The sequence below is a fragment of the Pituophis catenifer genome, unplaced genomic scaffold, assembly GCF_029215685.1.
Source record: "Pituophis catenifer annectens isolate HBS135680 unplaced genomic scaffold, rPitCat1.0.hap2 SCAF_3, whole genome shotgun sequence".
Classification (NCBI taxonomy): domain Eukaryota; kingdom Metazoa; phylum Chordata; class Lepidosauria; order Squamata; family Colubridae; genus Pituophis; species Pituophis catenifer.
Genome location: NW_027256883.1, coordinates 148,488,835 through 148,508,072, shown reverse-complemented (window position 1 = coordinate 148,508,072; position 19,238 = coordinate 148,488,835). Strand labels below are relative to the sequence as shown.

Below are 19,238 nucleotides of genomic sequence, written 5' to 3'. Positions count from 1 at the left end.
CATGCTTTACAAAACCTGTCAATTGTATGTACTCAAAAAATAAGTACATAAATGGTGACTTAATGCAATATCACATTTTGCACCTGTGCGCAAGAATCTGCTTGCTAATGTTTAATATACATGTAAGTTGTGTTAGTTGTATTATCCTGTAACCATTTTCTGAAAGATTTCTGCAGCACCTTTAACTATCACTTGTGTTTTTTCCAAGGGATCAACGGTTAAAGGAAAATGATCAGATATTGGCTGTAAATCATACACCATTGGACCTGAACATTTCTCATCAACAGGCAATCCTATTGCTCCAACAGTCCACAGGCTCTTTACATTTGGTTGTGGCCAGAGGCCCCACCCAGAGCAGCAGTAGGAACTCCTCTGCTATGAGTGAATCTAATGTACCTGAAATGGTAAGATTTTTTTTTTATAAGAATCAAAATATGATTTTGCAAGGATATTCATCACATCCTTGAACATTAGACAAATTGGATTGTATAATTTTACTCCATGCGGTTTGTTAGTAGGTCAGATTTCTAGAAGTTTTTGAAATTCCCTTATTATTCTCATCATAAATAACTTAATCAGCACTGATGATATTACCTAGTTTGGTAATGAAATGTTGCCAGAAAATCACCAAGTTCTGAGAGTGTCAAGGACCCCACAATTCAACCCTGCGCTACAAATAATTGAAAAATTATCTATTTTCAGTCTTGTAATCTAAGATAGCAGGGTACCACATTTTTAGCTCTTAAATTACTTATTTTATACGGTATAAGTGTTTTTGTAAATATGCAAGTATCTGTTAATCTACTGAATTGAAGTATAGCTTCCGCTATATATTTTTTTCTGCTATATTATAGTTTTTGTTTCATTTTCAGCATTTTTAAATTTTACATTTGTAGGAGCATAAATAGGAGCAATTGATTATAGTAATGAAACAAAATTGTGTTTTTAGTCCTTTACAGTATTTTGTTATATATTACTGGTGTCCATTACTCACCAGTCTTCAGGCTCAGGTGGCTTGATTGATAGATTATTAAATCTGTATTGTTCAATTGATTGTTACAAGCATAGATATGAAGGAACTATCTTAGCTGAAGGTACTTTTATTTCTTTTTATAATTATGTTAAATTGCTTAAACTTACTGGTTCATCATAACTTCTCTGAAGTTAAAAGAATGAAATGTAACCACTTTGTTTCCATAAAGCATCTATACAGAACAAGCTAACAAAATAAAGTATTACCTCCTTTTTTTCATTTCCATATTATTGTGATTTAAAGTTAATCATCCTCGTAGCCTGATTTTTTTTTTTACTTAAGTCACAGGAATTTTGAACCCTATGTCCATAGTATGCTTTTATTTGACCCCACAAATATTTTTGCTGATAATGCTACATATCAAACACAATGCTTGTTTGGATCAACTCATTGCTAGGTTAAAAAAAAATCTTTAAAAAATTAATGTCCTTATATAAAACTGCAGCCTAAGGAGGTGGAACAGAACAGCATTTTCCAAAGATAGTAGTAGGAGATGGAGCTGCAACAGTGAAGCAGCAGGTTAGCAGTATGGTAAAACCAAGAGGAAGGAAGGAAGGGAGAAGAGGGCATGCAGACTGGCAGTACCATCCTATTATTGGTTAATCTTTAGTGAGATTCACAGCCTTTGAGGCTGGTTAATAGCTCAGCAGCTCGAGTCCTAACCAAGGACCTAGGAACTGTTAAGGTATCGTTGGAGGATGTAAGCTATTCTGAGTAAGGTGGTTTTTTGTAGAGTCAAAATGTTAAAATCCGGCAAATTTAGAATTTCTAAATAGCGGGGTAGCCCTTTGGGTATTGCTCCAAGGGCTCCAATTACAATCGGGACAACACACGATTTCTTTTTCCACAGTCGCTCAACTTCAATTTGCAAGTCCCAGTATTTTGTGATTTTTTTCTTGCTGCTTATCTTCAATCTGTGCATCACCAGGTATTGCAATGTCAATGAACCATACTTTTTACTTTTCAGCTATTGTTATGTCAGGTATGTTGTGGACCAAGTGCCTGTCAGTCTGAATCCTAAAGTCCCACAAGATCTTGAGTTTCTCATTCTCTAAAACTTTCTCAACCTGATGTTCCCAGTGGTTTTTGCTGTACTCAAATCCAAACTTCTGGCACAATTTCCAGTGAATGATCTTAGCAACATGGTCATGGCGTTGTAGGTAGTCAGTTTGTGAAATTTTGCTGCACCCACTGATCAGGTGGTCGACTGTTTCATCTTTCTCATTGCAGAGGTGGCATTTGCTGTTGGTGGTAACATGTTGAATTTTTGCTTTCATGCAGTTTGTGGCTAGGGCTTGTTCTTGAGCTGCCAAAATAAAGCTTTCTGTTTCTTTTTTCAGTACTCCTGATCTTAACCAGTTCCAAGTTAGTTTCTGGTCAGCTTTGCCTTCAATACTTTTCAAGTATTGGCCATGCAGAGCTTTTCTTTTCCAATTTTCAGCTCACTGCTCAATTACTTCTTTCTTATATTCTGCTTTTGTTTTAGTTGTCTTTAAAAGGCCTCCTTTATTTACTTCCTTAATCATTGGTTCTTCATTTTTCTGGATGTAATCATTCAAGCTGCGTTTTTCTTCTTCCACAGTCTGCTTTACTTGTAGGAGTCCTCGACCACCCTCTGCTCTTGGTAAATATAATCGGTCAACATCACTTTTAGGGTGCAAGGCATGATTCATTGTCATAAGCTTCCTTGTTTTTCTGTCCAAATTGTCTAACTCCATCTGGGTCCAGTCAATTATTCCTGGAGAGTATCTAATCACAGGTATAGCCCAGGTATTTATGGCTTTTATGATGTTTCCTCCACTCAATTTGGGCATTAATATCTTACGAATTCGCCGAATGTACTTGGCTGAAGTTAATTCCTTGACTTTATTATGCATTAAGTCAGAGGCTTCTAAAATCCCCAAGTACTTGTAGCCTTCTTCTGATTTTACTGCCTTTATCATTTCTTCATTCTCTAATTCTATTCCATCCTCTTCTATGATCTTGCCTGCTTTGGTTGCTATTGTTGCACATTTGTTTTATTATTATTATTATTATTATTATTATTATTATTATTATTATTATTATTATTATTATTATTATTATTATAAAATGCAGGGGGTAGAGCCAGGGTGGTTGATTCTTCAGATGTTGGACTTGCAACAAAGTGATCCAGGTACTAGTCTATCATCAGTCATGGAAGCTCACTTGGCAGGGCCGTCTTAACAGCATTATGGGGCCCGGGCAAAGCAGTGTACTGGGGCCTCTACGACAACTACTCACAGGAATAAAAATGTAAATGGTCGATAAAATTAAACATTTATTTGCATGTTAGTATTAATTAAAAAATGCAGTAAAATGTAATAAATAGGTTGCTGTATTTATATGATACAAGGTGCATTAAAGGGTTAACATACACAGATTAGTATGGGGCCCCTACGGTCGTGGGACCCATGGGCAAGTGCCCATCAGGCCCATGTGTTAAGACAGCCCTGTCACTTGGTGACCTTGGGCTAGTTACTCTCTCTTAGCCCAACCTAATTAACAGGGTGGTTGTTGTGGGGAAAAGTGGAAGGAAGGATAAATTCCCTGATGAATATTGTTGCCTGGTAAAACATAGATCTTACAAAGAAGAACATTGAACAAATGTTTCCTGAAACTCAGTCCTAGAGAGTGATTTCCCCTTAGGTTAAGCATAAGCCTTGCTAGCTTACACCAGGGATCCCCCAACCCTCAGCCTATGGATTGGTACCAGTCCACAGCATGCCAGAAATTGGGCTCCACAAACAAGTGAAGGCTCATCTGCGAAATGCAGACACCACATGAAACATTGTCCACTCTGGTCCATAGAAAAACTTCTCCCCATGGAACAGGTCCCTGGTGCCAAAATGTTTGGTGGGGGGGCTGGCCTACACCACTGTGATTTTATGAGCAGGAAAAGAGAAAAATGGAAAAAAAGGAATGAGAAATACTTCCTCCCACTTTCCTACAAAGTGATACTTGGTACATTCAATTCCAGCAGCTCAGTCAATCCTGTCAGTTTGAGTTTTCCTTTGACATTTGACAAGCAAGGACACAAGTGGGTTTTGTCATGCCTGCCAGAATGTTTCACAGAAGAATCTGGCTAGCCGTTGGTAGAAATATGGGTGCAGAATAGAGAAAAGTATCTTAGTCAAGATTATTTAGCTCATCCTGCTTAGAATCCATTCCAAAATGACCTGCAGTTTTCTCACTATATTAATCACAATTTTTCCTACCTGATCCGTTGTTCCCCCACTAATAAATATATGCTATGGGTTTTTTTAAAAAACCCACTCAATTTTAACTCAGTCCAGTAAGTTAATGTTTTCTATATTCAATATATCAAGCAGCTGATCAATCTTTAGTTACCTATCTAGTAGATCACACTGGACCAAATAATCTTTCTTGATTTGAGATCTAGGATTCTCAAATGCACAGAACTCAATGTAAAGTTCTTTTCTCATGCATGAACACAGATAGGGAACAATCCCTAATTAGTTTTTTCCCAGCCCACGGAAAACAAAAAGCCACAAATGTCCAGTGCATCAGGAGGCATTGTTTTGTTATGGGATTGTTGCGAAATTCTCCTAGCCACCATGATGGTTTAGGCCAGCGGTCACCAACTGGTGGTCCGTGAGAAAATTTTGGTGGTCCGCAGAAAAATTATTTGCATTTTTTAATATTGCACTAAATCAGGGGTCCTCAAATTATGGCCCCTGGGCCGGATACATGCAATGAACATTTGTGTTGCTGCAGAGAGTCTCCTCCTTCGGGGTCTTTTTGTGCGGGTTGGACGGGGGCAGAAATTCTGACTTGGGATCTGCTTCAACCTCCTGGTGCGGGGCTTTGGGCAAAGGCTGGAGGGAAGTGCTGCTGGTGGCAAGGAGCCGGAGGGCCTTGTTCCAGTGGGACTGCATCATGGCCTGAGTCTCCAGGCACCGGTACCTGGCCTTGCACTCCTGCAGGTCTTCCCTCTGCTTGGAAAGCCTATGCTCGTAGTTCTGAATGAGGTGTTTCTGCTGAGCCTCCTTTTTGGTCAGATCCAATTTGAACTGAGCCAGCTGTTTTGCCAACTTTTTCTCATGGTGGCTGCTTAGCTACAACAACTGCTTCCTGTTGGGGCCCTAAGGAGCCCGGGTGGAGAGATGAGGAGTGGCTGGCAGGAGAGGGGTGAGTAGAGGCCGGCGAGGTGCCCCTCGATGTGAGTGACATCGAGTTGGCCATCGAGTTGGCCATGTCCACCCAGTCACATGGCCACACCCACCCAGCTGGTCATTAGGCAGATCCTATTAGTGGTCCGTGGAATTTATAATTATTAATTTAGTGGTCCCTGAGTTCCGAAAGGTTGGGGACCCCTGGTTTAGGCTGTTGTGTGCATTCCAGGAAGAAAACATAAAACTTATATGAATGTGTTCTGTCCCCATACCCCACACGCACCCCCACAGACGGCCCGGAGTTAATAAGCCACATGACAAAACTCTTTGAAGATAAAGCTGGCAGCAACCCAGTGACTAGCTGCCAATTCAGACTTTACTCACACAAAACAAAGATTAGACTGCCAGCATTCCGATAAAACAGGCAGAGTGCTAACAATACAAGGATTAATCCAAATGCAGTCCGATAAAGCAGGCAAAGTCCACTAACGCAGAGATCATGGAGTATTTCCAGTTTTTGCTCGTCACAAACTGAACCGGCCACCACACCCACATTTATACCCTGTGGGGTGTGGTCCAGTGACTCAGCTAATCTCTGACACGCCTTCCTTTCTGCTGTGCATGCTTCTCCCTGCGCCTCTGTCGCGGGTCCAGCCAGCACTTATCTTCTTCATCGCTGTCCACCTGTGGCTGCGGGGACGTGCTTGGCTCTGAGCCTATCGTTTGGCCTTCAATGTCCTCCGGAGGCATTGCCAGAGAGGAGGGTCCTGGAGAGGGAGGCCTTGCCAAGTCCTCTCCCTCACTCTCAGAGTCTGCATCTGTCGATAGCCCAGGCTCAGGCAACGGAGCCACAACAGAATGCTGTTTGCTTCATTTCAGTGTGTTGTTCTGATTAGGTCCAGGTAATTACTGTATTCCAATGCAGTTGTCATACTCATTTGTGAACAGGCATAGCAGTGCATTATTCCATGTTTCAGAGACACTAAAGAAACAGTTTGAAGATATTCTCCCCTCTTGTGTCCTTTATGGTGTTTCAGATACGATCTTTGTGTTCAGTGTAACTGGTCTAATGTTTTAATTAGAAATGCTTCCAAGGAAATTTACGGTATGATGTAATAAAACATGTTATAGGATCTTCCTGCATATTTACCATGCTCTCCATCAATTCACCTTACTATAATTGCATGAACCACTGGATCTCATGTATACTCCAGATGTTGTAACCACAAAGAAGAGGAGACTTCTAAAATAGATGAGTTGCTGTGGAAAATACTGAGTACTTATTTTATTGTATGGATTGGAAGTGTTACGGTAAATGTTTTTAGCTTTTTAATGTTTTGAAAGATTGCTGTAAAATTACTTTTCTATTTTTATAGGTCAATTGGGGCCACACTGAAGAAGTTGAACTGATTAATGATGGCTCTGGATTAGGGTTTGGAATTGTGGGAAGAAAAACAAGTGGTGTGGTGGTACGGACTATTGTTCCTGGTGGACTAGCAGACAGGGTAAATTTGTTTACAATTCTCTCTCGCTCTCTCTTTCTCTCTCTGTCTCTCTTTCTCTCTCTGTCTCTCTCTTTCTCTCTCTCTCTCTCTCTGTGTGTGTGTGTATTTGTACATAGTTAATACTTGGATCTGTAATTTTTTTGAGGGAAAGAGTCTTTTAACAGATAGTAAAGTAGGAAAAGATGTTGACCTGGCCTTATTCTGTTTTATTAGGCTGTGGAAACAGCAGTGGAAAAGCATTTCTCACCCTTGGAGAAGGATGGGAAATGTTGTGCCCACCTCTTTATTACTAATTTGTTACTATGTTAACATCTAAAACCAGTCGCAACAATGCTATCCATTTTGTTATGGCAAAGGAAAGTAATAATCAAATTGTCTCAACTCAGTGTCTCTATTGTTATCTGTATACAGTATCTCTCCATTGCTGTATCAGCTGAGATGAAGCCATGTAGAATAAGGAGCAGGAATAGTGTCTCCCGCTCCTGTTTGATAACTTATCATTGTTTCTATTCCACTTGGTATTTTACAAAGTATCAAATATAAAACATTTGGCAAGAGCCCCAAATTGCTTAAAATGATGAAAATAAATTTTAATCATTGAAGCCTAATTGATGGAATGTATAAATGTAGATTAAAAGTAGGTTAAATATAACCAATTAAATGTCTCTGCTATCTATGTTCTAATTGACTTCTTACATATGCCTGGGCTCTTAAGTAGAAAGAGAAATATTAAAAATGTGTAGACTTGCAATTTGACGATGCTGTAACAATTAGACTTTTAGTGGAAGAATGACACATACAGTGAATAATATATACAATATATGAAAAATACTGAACTTGTCTATAATCTAAAACATATGCTAAACATGCTAGTAGTTTCTTTAGTAACTTTTAAAGACTATTTTTAATATTTGATATAATTCTTTCAGTGTAGCATCCACTGCAGCATTGCTTTAACACGATGGCATTTTATATTGAAGTCATGCTTTATAAAAAGTATTCCATTCCAGTTCATTTTAACTTTGAAAAATGTTCCTTGTTTCTTGAAGGATGGCAGACTTAGAACTGATGATCATATCTTGGAAATTGGGGGTATTAATGTACAAGGGATGAGTAGCGAACAGGTTGCTCAAGTCTTGAGAAACTGTGGAAACCACGTTAAGATGGTAGTTGCACGATCTCCTTTGTCTGAAATATCTGCAATCCCACCAACTCCTGTGGCTGATCCTGTGGGTGAATTAGCTACTATTCAGGACAGAGAATCTGACACAGTAAGTATCTTAATGCTTGCATCAGATTACACCACTGGAAATTTCATGCAGTCTGAAGAAAATCTTCCTAAACTGACCTTAATACTTAGTCGGTCTAATTACTGTTATTATTGTTGAGTTTAACAATTAATCAATCTTTGTTATAGTCACAGACCAGAAAACTGACTAACACACTTTGCTATTGTAGGGCAAACAATACTACTGTAGTTTTACTACATCGCCAAAATCAACGGCTTTCACTTTCAATCCCAAAGGTGCTTTTCAAAAGACACTTTCACTTTCAATATCTTCTTGACTGTCTGCCTCATATTTAGCTGAAGCATCCAAGTTATGGAACTCCTGTCTCTGAAAAGGTCACACAGTAATTTATATAATATCAAATTTTAGCTCAGATTTATAGACTTAGATTTAGCTCATCGTGCCTTTTGTTTGTCAGTTTATGTATTTGCACATAAGTTCTCCTGAAGTACATATTGCTAAAGGACCGTGTAAAGAAAAAAAAAATCAAATACAATTTTCTCCTGGTAGGAGTGATTAAAATATTTTCATCTGATCAGTTTATAGCAATAGCAATAGCAGTTAGACTTATATACTGCTTCACAGTGCTTTATAGCTCTCTCTAAGCGGTTTACAGAGTCAGCATATTGCCCCCAACAATCCGGGTCCTCATTTTACCCACCTCGGAAGAATGGAAGGCTGAGTCAACCTTCAACCGCTCAGAATCGAACTCCTGGACTGAGCAGTGAATTAGCCTGTAGTACTGCATTCTAACCACTGTGCCAGCACGACTCTTATAATTGTAATTTTTCATTCTATTTATCTTTTTTGATATATTTTAATTTTTAACCTGTTTTACCATTTGGAGATATCACAACAATTATAAAATCAGATAGAAAAATAAATCCAGGCAGTGAAAATGAAATTAATTAATATTAAAATTTAGCATTTTTTTTTTAAAAAAGATAGATTTTTCTTTTTTCTGTTTTAAAAGTGCAAAGGGATAATAATTCAATAATATTCAGAAGTTCAGAAAGTAATGTGTCAAGACATTTGAACACCAGAAATGCTGACATTGTGAAAGCCACACACACCCTGTTGTCTTTGGATCTTTGAACTGAAAAAGGCTTTAATTAGGTAACAAATAGAAAAGTCCTCAGGACAAGATTAAATGCTTAATATAATCTGAAAAAAATGGTATGGTTTTGTTTCCCAGGAAACTGAAATTCATGAAGTTAAGTTGACTAAAAAAGATGGACAGAGCCTTGGTATAACAATTGTTGGATATTCTGGAGTTTCTGATTCAGGTGAGCTGTATAATATTGATTGCTAAAGGGAGAGACTAAATCAGATAATTCGTTGAACATATATTTAAGATAGAGAACAATATTGTCAGAGAATGGGAGAAGAGAAATGCTTCTTTGCTTTTTCTATCTTAAGTATTTATTTAGCCCCAGATATTTTAAGTAACGCAGAAAGATTAGATAAAGGTAAAGGTTTTCCCTGTCCAGTTGTGTCCAATTCTCTGGGGGAGGTTCTCATTCTCTGTTTCTTAGCCAAGGGAGCAGCGTTGTCCAAAGGCATTTCCGTGGTCATCTGGCCAGCATGACTGTGTCTCCATCAAAATGGTAGTATAACTTTTCAGTTTTGTTTTCTTATTTTTACCAGTCATCAAATGTTTGCCTTCTACGGGGTTAAAAAAAAAGCTAAGACATATTGTACTGAAGCCTAAATGAAAAAATGGACATTTATGAAAAAGCTGAAATCAACTATGAAAATGCTAAGGTGTATAAAGAAACATGGAAGTTTCAGACATTCAAAACAACAACAATCAAGAAATCTTCCAAAAATAGGAACAGTTAGGGGAAAAATATAAAACACCATAGCATATTGAGAAAATGAAAGTGAAGGAGAAACGTTAAGAGAATTCTGGGAGTTGAAGTTCACAGATTTTAAAGGGACCATAGTTGCCTCTTTCTCTGCTCTAGAATGTGTGTGAAATGATAATCGGTGTATGCTAATTCTGTCTGTATTTTCTCCCTCCATCTCATTCTCCTCCTTTAAGGGGAAGCTTCAGGGATTTTCATAAAAAACGTAATACCTGACAGTGCTGCAGATCACAATGGTCAGATAAAAGTCAACGACAAAATCATTGCAGTAAGTTGAAACTTGCATTCATAGGAAGGGGCTCTCTTGTTTTCCTTGTTATATTTTCTTTTGGGAGAGAAGGAAATCAATCAGAATAAATGAACTTTAACCTGGGATAACAGAACAGTGTGTTAGAACAATTTGTGCTGTACCAAGTCCTATGCTCATTTAAACCAGCTTTCTGGGTTCTCAGCTGCATATTTTGGGAAGGTGACAAGTCTGGAATGAGAGGACTACAGTTTCCTTCCACTATTGCAAGTACTATTATTTGAGACGTGCTATCTATAATTCAGAATGTGCTAAACACTCATCACTATTAAAAACCATTGATAGTTTGAACTGCCATGATTATGCTTGGCCATCTTTTAAAATGATCCAAATAGGCTGCTATTACCATAATTGCTGGCAGCAAGTGATATAACTTAATCAATGGCCTAGGACCCTGTTATTTAAAGAACTGCCTCTCATCCATAGTGCCTGCCCAGTCGATCTAATCTGACAGAATTGGTGTGCTCCAAGTTCCTTCAATTAAGCAATGACATTTCTCAGGACTCCGGAAGCATGCCTTCTCTGTAGGCTTGCTCTCTGGGATGAGATTTCCCCCAAGATCTGAACCTTCCCTGTCCTGCTAGCGTTTCAAAGGAGTTTGAAAGCCTGGCTGTTCACCCAGGCCTTTGGCAAGGACGACCTCCTTTTAACTTGATTTGTTTTCCTTTGTTTCCATCTGATTTTGTCCTGCTGCCATCTTTACCCTGTTTTTTGTTGTTTCTTGATTTTAGTGTTTAAAACAATCTGTGAACCTCCTAGAGTCCCTGGGAGTTGAGAAACATATACATTTGATACATTATTACTATTACTTATATATACATGAGTATATAAGGATGAGTATGTATGTACAGTAGTGGCCAAAATTGTGGAAATCTTTTGGGAAAAGTGTATTTTCTAAAACTAGCTAATAACACCACTTTTTTTTTTGGAATAGTACCATAAAATTATATATCAATGGAAAGATAATTTAATCAAGAATGTAATGTAATACCTTTTATGAAGGATTTGATATTAGAATAGCAGTTACAGTATAAAGAAGAAAAGTGAAACACGGAGAAAAACAAGATTTACGAAAATTATCATGTCAGTTAATACTTCATTGGGTAACCTTTAGCATGAATTACAGCCTTATAACGTCTTCCCATGGAGTGAACCAAGTCTTTTAGTTCTGCACCTGTTATAATGTGAAACCAAGCTTGAATGATTGCTTCTATTAACTGGGTTTTATTGCTGGGTTGCTTCTGACTAACAAGTTTCTTTAGTTGGCTCCATAGATTTTCAATTGAGTTAAGGTCTGGGCTATTCCCAGGCCATTCCAGCAGTATCTTGAAACTCCAAAAAAAGTGGTGTTATAAGCCACCAAACCTCAAAAATACACTTTTTCCAAAAGGTTTCCACAATTTTGGCCACTACTGTATGTATGTATGTATGTATGTATGTATGTATGTATGTATGTGTACGTATCTCTATATCTTCACCCCACATTGAGTTTCAGTGGACTACCTTATGACAGAAGGAGAAAAGTTTTTTTTCTCTCTCTACATTATTTATTTTATTTTATTTTATTTATTAAATGTTTATGCCACCCATCTCCCCTATAAGGTGAGCCTGGGTAGTTTGCAAGTTAGTGATGACTTTATATAAAGTATAAGAGTTGAGAAACATTGTTATCCTTCCCCCCCTCCCACCCCCAGTCCTGGGGGGGGGGTCATATCATAGATTGCAAGATTTTGTTTCGTTTTGTATTTTTGTTTTAAACATATTCAACACATCTGCTTGCCACCTTCCCTACCCTTGAAAATGGCCTATTCTTGGTTCCACTTAAGAACTGAATAGATGAGTTTGCATGTGTGAATCTGTTTTGCTTCATGTTTTGCCTTTGTGCAATAATTAGCCAGTGAAAGTGGTTATCTCATTCAAGCAACCTGCTTTTGTGCTATGGATGATCATTTTCAAAAGAATTGTGTATGTATCCTTTAGGTTAACAGAATTAATATTCAGAATTATACCAACCAAGAAGTTGTGGAAGCTTTACGCAAGACAGGACCAGTTGTTCATCTGACATTGCTTCGAAAGAAACCACATTATGCGGAAAGAGAGTTGGATAGAGGTAAAGTTCTTCCCTCTGTCTACATTCTTTTCTAGATAAAGTGCTCAGGATTGTTTTTAATGAGCACCTTGATATTTTGAAGTAATTTCTACTATTCCACTTATTTACAAGGCTGGTTAAGCCAGCAGAACAGGTTAGTCCTGGCCTTTTCTGAAACAAATATATCCTGTAGGGAGATTGCAGCTTTCACAGATTGTGAGCAAAATAATACAACCAGTTGAATTATAAGAATCAGTTAACCTGGTTCCTTTGGATACTTGTTTGTTCCAAAAGATTCAACAATTTACATAACTTAATTAATTAAATGGTTTTTTTAAATCCTTAAAGGCTTACTGGCCAAGGCAAGAAATGCGCTAAGAAGGAAGGTCACATTTTCATTCTTACCTCCATTTTATTTTTACAGGTGTTGCTATGTGCATGTTCCCAAATAGGTGGCAATAATTGCAACCAAAGGATAATATTTGCTATGTTTTAGGTGCGAAATGTGAAACTAAAAAAACAGATGACTGAACTTTATTCTAGAGCTCTACAGGATTTATCCTCTACTGGCTTGTAAAGCAAACCATAGTACATATATTTTGTTGCGTTGTTTCTGTTCCACTTTCAGTTACATTTTCTAACCAACACTGCTTGGTTTGTTTTTAAGACCTTATTTGTTTTGTAAAATTCTATTGTGCTTAATTTGTTTTTTTCGATCATTATTATAAGCTGGGAAAGGCAGATTAAATGATTATGGAACATTTTTAGTAACCTGAGAAGGGAGATATTCCGTTCTGACACTCTGGATGAAATCCGTACAGCACTGATCAGAATTCTGTTCTTTCAATGAATGTTCTCAGACCTTCAATCCTCCCACAAAAGATTTAAGCACATGGCAAGTGGAAGGGAAGTCATTTAGAAAGCTAGAAGAGTTCAGTCATCGTTCAGTTTTTTAAATATTCCTTTTACATTTTGAAGAGGTTTTTGGGATAGTGGAAATGGAGAAGCATATAACTTTACTAGTTTGAATATCAGCTGAGGACTTGAAATTTGATAATAGTACACTTAGAATAATGTGGAAAGTTGAATGTCCTATCAATTCAGACATATTTTAGAATTTTTTAAAAAAGGAACAGTTCAAAGTTTTTGCCTGATTAGAGAAGTGATGGGAAGCTTTGGGAACTTTTCCAGGACATTCACACATGTTCAACTTGACTGGTGTGGAAACCGATAGTGAAAATGAGGAACCTCAAGAGCAAAAAGATAACACTGAAAATGAAAGGAAGCAGAAGCAACACGCAATTGGTAAGTCAAGCATTCTATTGGAAAACAACCTTTTTGGTACTTTATTGCTTCAAAATTATTATTGCGTAAATAACAACTAAGAATTACTCAACTAAGGATTGGAGTATATGAAATAAAATCCAGTACAGTACAGATTAAGATCTTGGATTAGGACTAGGGAGATCTGAATGTCTTCAGACACAGAAGCTCATTTGGTGAGTTTTGGCCAGAGGTAGTTCATTAGGTAGCAATGAGAGAAAATTACAGGAGGAAATGTTGCCTTGAGCATTTGAAAGAAAGGGAGGATAGAATTCTAACGAATATATAAAATGCAACAATATAAATGAAGTCCACCTACTCTTCAATAAATAAAGCAAACAACATATCAAAGTTCTCACAGCCAATACCTCCCATGGTCATGTGACTGCATTTTGGGTGCTCGGCAATCAGCCTGCAATTATTGTCATTTGTAGTGTCCCCTGGTCATGTGACTATGAATTATGACATTTTGCCCAAACTATATCTTTGGTTTCTGGCAAAAAAATTGCCCGCAGCAAACAATGAGTTGGCTTAATGGCGGCTGTCATTACTTACCTCCTAATTGCCAGGTTTGTTTATGGTTAGAAGTCTAGGACTATCTATATGTATGGTTTGCCCTTAGATAGAGAGTGGCAGTGATCTATAGTCATGCAGAATAATTCCTCATAAATACAGGCTAAACTACCCAAAGCTTGTTCTACATTGTTCAAAAACTAAAAGTCAGATGCTAAAGTCAACCATGTTTCTGTTCATAGTGAAATACATAGTTCTTTAGAAGGGCAGGAAGAAGAAAGCTAAACTAGATGGATTCTATATTATAGAAATTATATTAACAAAGCTTTTCTGCTTAGCTAGTTTAATGCCAAGTAAATGTTTCACTGAAGCACATTATGTTATAATTTTAGAAATCTGTTCCTTCTTATTTGATGCTGCAAGTTGTAATGACTTGGAATAATATCAAATTTTATTGTATTTGGGCATTTATACTCAAATGAGAATGGGACAAGAGCAAATTAAGTAGTTTGTGGCATGCAATTCTATAGCAGAAAGAACATTTTTTTTCTTTTTTACAAAAAAGTACAAACCTAATTAGAATAAAGGAATTATAAAATGTATTTTCAGTGATAAATACATTGATATATCTTTGCTGTTTAAAAACTAATAACAGTCATTTTTTTAAAGCACAGATGATTCTAAAATACTGTTTGTAAAAGTTCATCCTGGAGCAGAATTTAATATCCAGATTAAATTCCAAAAATAGACAGTGGTATTGGAAATGCTGACAGACTCTTAAGTATAATACCAGTAAGGAAAACACTGCTACTTTAATGCCCATTCAAACTATGAAAACATTTTTCAAACATAATGTACAAATCGTGTTTTACAAAATGTGTTATTACTTCACTTGCTGTATTAAACTTTAATATTTCTATTTTATTATGCTAATATTGTGAGCTAAAAACAATCAATATGTTTAAAGTGGGGAATAATTCATAAGATATATTTAATCATGATCTTGATGATATGTATCTTTGTAAAAACAGCCAAAGTGTGTGACGGTTTTTAATAGGGAAGATCCATTCAACATGTTAATATACATTTTCAGGCACAAATGGTGCTGTTTCAGAGAGATTCCTTTTATTTATGTTTTATATTTGCCAATATGAAGACAAATAACAATATTCTAAAAGTTACTCAGAAATAAGCAAAGGCATGCAAAACATATCAAGATGAGACATTTCGAACCTAATATACATCACTGTTGTCAAAAAAAGGTATTCCTGTGTTCAAAAGAATTGGTTTTTAATAAAAAATTAATCCCGTGTGTAAGTTTCTAAATATATGCCAGTAGAATTAATAATTTTCGTGGTTCTAGTATGTTCTTGTGGTGTCATAAACATTCAATTCAATATTTGTAGTTATTTGGAATGATTGACAGGTGTGATTTTTAGTATTTTTAGTTCCCCCAAGCAGCATACAGTGCAGTTTTATTTAACAGGTCATTTTATACACTTAACATTTTAAAAAAATGTAACAAAATGATACATAAGAGTTAAGGACATTTTTTCCTTAGAAAAACAGATGATGCGATCTGTACAGTGATTTATTAATGTGGAATTATACTGCTATAAAACGTTACCCGATTTCTCCAAAGTTTAACAAAAAAGACTGTATAAACATACTGCCCTGTTGTAAGCTATCCTCCAGTTGGTTCTGCTTTTAGAGGAAGATGTTTGCTTGCATGTTGGAAGTTCTGACTTCTGCAAGTTACATATTACTTAAGTGAGGAGCTTATTATAAGGATATAAAGGAAGGAAGGAAGGAAGAAGGCATTGATACAGATAGGAGACTGAACTGTTCTTAAGGTGAATTTTTATATATATTTCTATAGTAGGGCAATTAGTTTAGAATGCTTTGTGTTTTGCCAAAATGTAAATAAAAAATGTGCAGTCCTAACAACTGCCTTATAATAATAATAATTGCATTTTAGGGAACACCTCAGACTTATCAGAATATAAGCCAACATCCAAATGGGAAACACTGCTGGGACCTGATTATGAAGTTATGGTATGTTATCCATATTAAATTACTGGGAATGTAATTTCTTGAAATCCCATTTCAAGAAATGAGACCTTAAATGAGAATATTTACTTTTTGAGCAGAGGGTTAAACTCTTAACAGTAGTTAAAACCTCAATAACTTTAAGAGGTATGGACTTCAGCTCCCAGAATTCCCTAGCCAGCATGGCTGAGAGATTTTGAGAGTTGAAGTCCACACCTCTTAAAATTGTTGAGGTTTAGTACATAGGAAATAATTTAAATAAACTGAATTATAGAAATGTGACCATTAATCCACATTGAGTCTAATCAATAATTAAAACTGTTTCTGTAGACTCGATTGGGGTTTACTTCTCTCAGGCCAACTTTTAGATGATTTAAAGCTATGCAAAGCTTTTCGTCTTTTGCCTAACAAGCAACATGACTATATTTGTAGTGCTTCAATCTCTCACTTGTTCCAGTAATGTATCTGTAATATATTTTAGTCAATTTCTTTTGAGTTTTCAAGTAGCTCTTTGTTATACCCATGAAGCCTTTCTGTTTTTATTTGCTTTTTAGGTTGTCACAATAGATACACCAATTGCAGATGATGCTGAACTACAAAAATATTCAAAGGTATTGAATCTTTTTTTCCTTTTAACATTCTGTGACATGTTAGTAATGGAAATAGAAATGGATGTGAATCATGTGATATAAATATTTTTGACACTTTGCATATCTTACTATTTTTGTGCTGCTGTTTTGAGGGCATGAAGTTATTCAAGACACTAATTTTTGTAAATATATTTTACAGCTTTGCTTATTAAAATGCTTTGTAGATCTTCCCTGGGATATCCATTGTTTAGGATTGGCACTGAAATGAAATGTAGTTAATATACCATTTTAAGAGATCTTCTGTAAATCAAACCTTGATTGGAAACAACATTAACTTGCAGTGCTGCTCTATGCAGTAATAATTCTGAATTCCAGAAAAAAAATCGAGTCTTTACAGTATCTGCATGCTAATGCATGTATCCAGGTCAGTTTGGCTCTTTCAACCAGCAGAAATACATTATTGAAATTGAAATTCTTTTTTTAAAAATACCTAACAAGTTGGACTCAGAAACCAGGATTCATTACTCATTTATCCCTTCATTTATGTACTAATTTATGTACTTATTTTATTAATTCAAGCTTTATTTAAACAATATTCTGTACTTTTTCCCCTGGTTTGTTTAAGTTTGGCAGACAGAGGATGGTAAGAAGTAATTAACAAATCTAACGTTTTTATTCTGCTGAGAACAGTTTTTAGTCTGTATGGTATTTATCCATTTCTCTGTTGGTTAAATATCTCTCATAAAACATTCATAATCCCATTTTCATTGGTTTGTCATAAAACAGCTTATATTTCTCCAGAAGTGATCCAGATTCCCCAGATTCTAGTGATCATGTCCCCAGATTCTAGTGATCATCTAGTGATCATGAATTCCCCAGATTCTAGTGATCATCTAGTGATCACGAATTCCCCAGATTCTAGTGATCATGTCATATCCAGGTCATCCATGTGTCTCTATTATTTTTATAAGTGTGACAATCTGGGGATCTAAGGGCTGTTGGCTAAACTAGCAAGCAAAAGAAAAACAAGCAGAAAAGAAAAACGGTAATAATTTAAAAAAAAGTAACAGCAAAGGCAAAAACAGACATTGGCACTTCTGTGACTACAGAAAACTGCAGGGATGCATTAGTAGGAATTGAGATGGACTTGAGGGCATCATTATCCTTTTATCAAGGAGTATTAAAATAAAAATAAATCAAATTCAATTCATTACTAAATTAAAATATTCAGATGGTTCCAACTTTACAGAACTACAGAATCTAATTCACCTTCTTTGTAAATGTTCTTCTCTAACTATTTTTGTGATTCATTTTTAATAGCTGCTGCCTATTCACACATTAAGGCTTGGAGTTGAACTGGATACTTTTGAAGGACATCATTACATCTCTTCCATTGCTACAGATGGCCCAATTGCTAAACTTGGCTTAGTGCAACTGGAGGATGAACTTTTAGAGGTACCATTTTAAAGTAGCATGTATATTTTTTAATAATCAACACTGTATCATGGAGTGTATGCTTGAAGTGCATTAAAATGCCTTTTAGGATATCAAGATTTGCTAGAGAAATTAAATCTTCCAAAGTCCTTAGCATCTGCAAGTACAACGTGTCTTTCCATTGGAAGTTTCCATCTCTGTATAGGAGATATTTTTATGAGTATACAAAATATTGGATGGAATATTTGTTCCTGTTACTCATTCCAAATCTTCAATTACATCCAGAGCTTGTGATTTCAATTTCATTCCCCAATTGCTTTCCTTAATGTAACACTGAGTTTTTGGCTTAAAATGTTTCCAGTGTTAGCCTATAACAATTATCTGAAATAGAAACCCTAATAGGTATCTGACTGACTGGCTGGCTCTCATTTTCCTGTGTGCAAATGGTGTATGTGTATACATTTAATTCTAATTTAGTATCATTTGGCATTAGCTGGACTGCCATTCTATGTCCCTAGAAGAAAATTATCAAGGGATTATAAAATAGCTGAGATCTCTTCCTTTTGAGCATGCTGAAATAGATTCAAACTTAGATGTCCCTTCTCAAATGGCCTGGAATTTTGTGTGGTTATTGCCTTACTTACAGTCTGATCTCTACAGAAGCAAAGAATATATAGATTGGAAGAAAAATTTGAAAAGACTTTCCACTCCCAAATACAGTATACCTTCAAACCTACAGAAATATAATTTTCGTTTCATTGAAGTCAATCGGAGAGAAATATTTTAAAAATATGAAATTCTTCCCTCCAGTTCACAATGGGGATTTAGCATAGCTTTGTTATTATAACATAACATAAGATTTGCTATTCAAATCCATCCCCAACATACGTCCTTCTGCAGACCTGCTGTGTAAGTCCTGAAAGGTTTCTATAGTAACTATTCACTTAATTATGATAGTAATCAATCTAGCATTCCATTTGTCCAAGTCACCGACAGACTTACATTACACAGCCCTTCTCTTGATATCATAATGTTAATGTGAGCAACAATAAGATTAGTAAAAAAATTACATTAGAATTCTGTG

At 36.2% G+C, this 19,238-nt stretch overlaps 1 protein-coding gene across 1 annotated transcript in view; it reads left to right on the top strand.

The window, feature by feature from the left end:
- Positions 1 to 19,238, top strand: part of PATJ (PATJ crumbs cell polarity complex component) — a 149,227-nt gene that overhangs the window by 8,732 nt on the left and 121,257 nt on the right. Inside the window, exons 5-14 of the mRNA XM_070941288.1 lie at positions 209 to 404; positions 6,564 to 6,692; positions 7,742 to 7,963; positions 9,177 to 9,267; positions 10,026 to 10,117; positions 12,137 to 12,266; positions 13,437 to 13,550; positions 16,060 to 16,136; positions 16,685 to 16,741; positions 18,041 to 18,175. Of these exons, the coding sequence (XP_070797389.1) occupies positions 209 to 404; positions 6,564 to 6,692; positions 7,742 to 7,963; positions 9,177 to 9,267; positions 10,026 to 10,117; positions 12,137 to 12,266; positions 13,437 to 13,550; positions 16,060 to 16,136; positions 16,685 to 16,741; positions 18,041 to 18,175 (1,243 nt within the window). The remainder of the gene's footprint in view (positions 1 to 208; positions 405 to 6,563; positions 6,693 to 7,741; positions 7,964 to 9,176; positions 9,268 to 10,025; positions 10,118 to 12,136; positions 12,267 to 13,436; positions 13,551 to 16,059; positions 16,137 to 16,684; positions 16,742 to 18,040; positions 18,176 to 19,238) is intronic.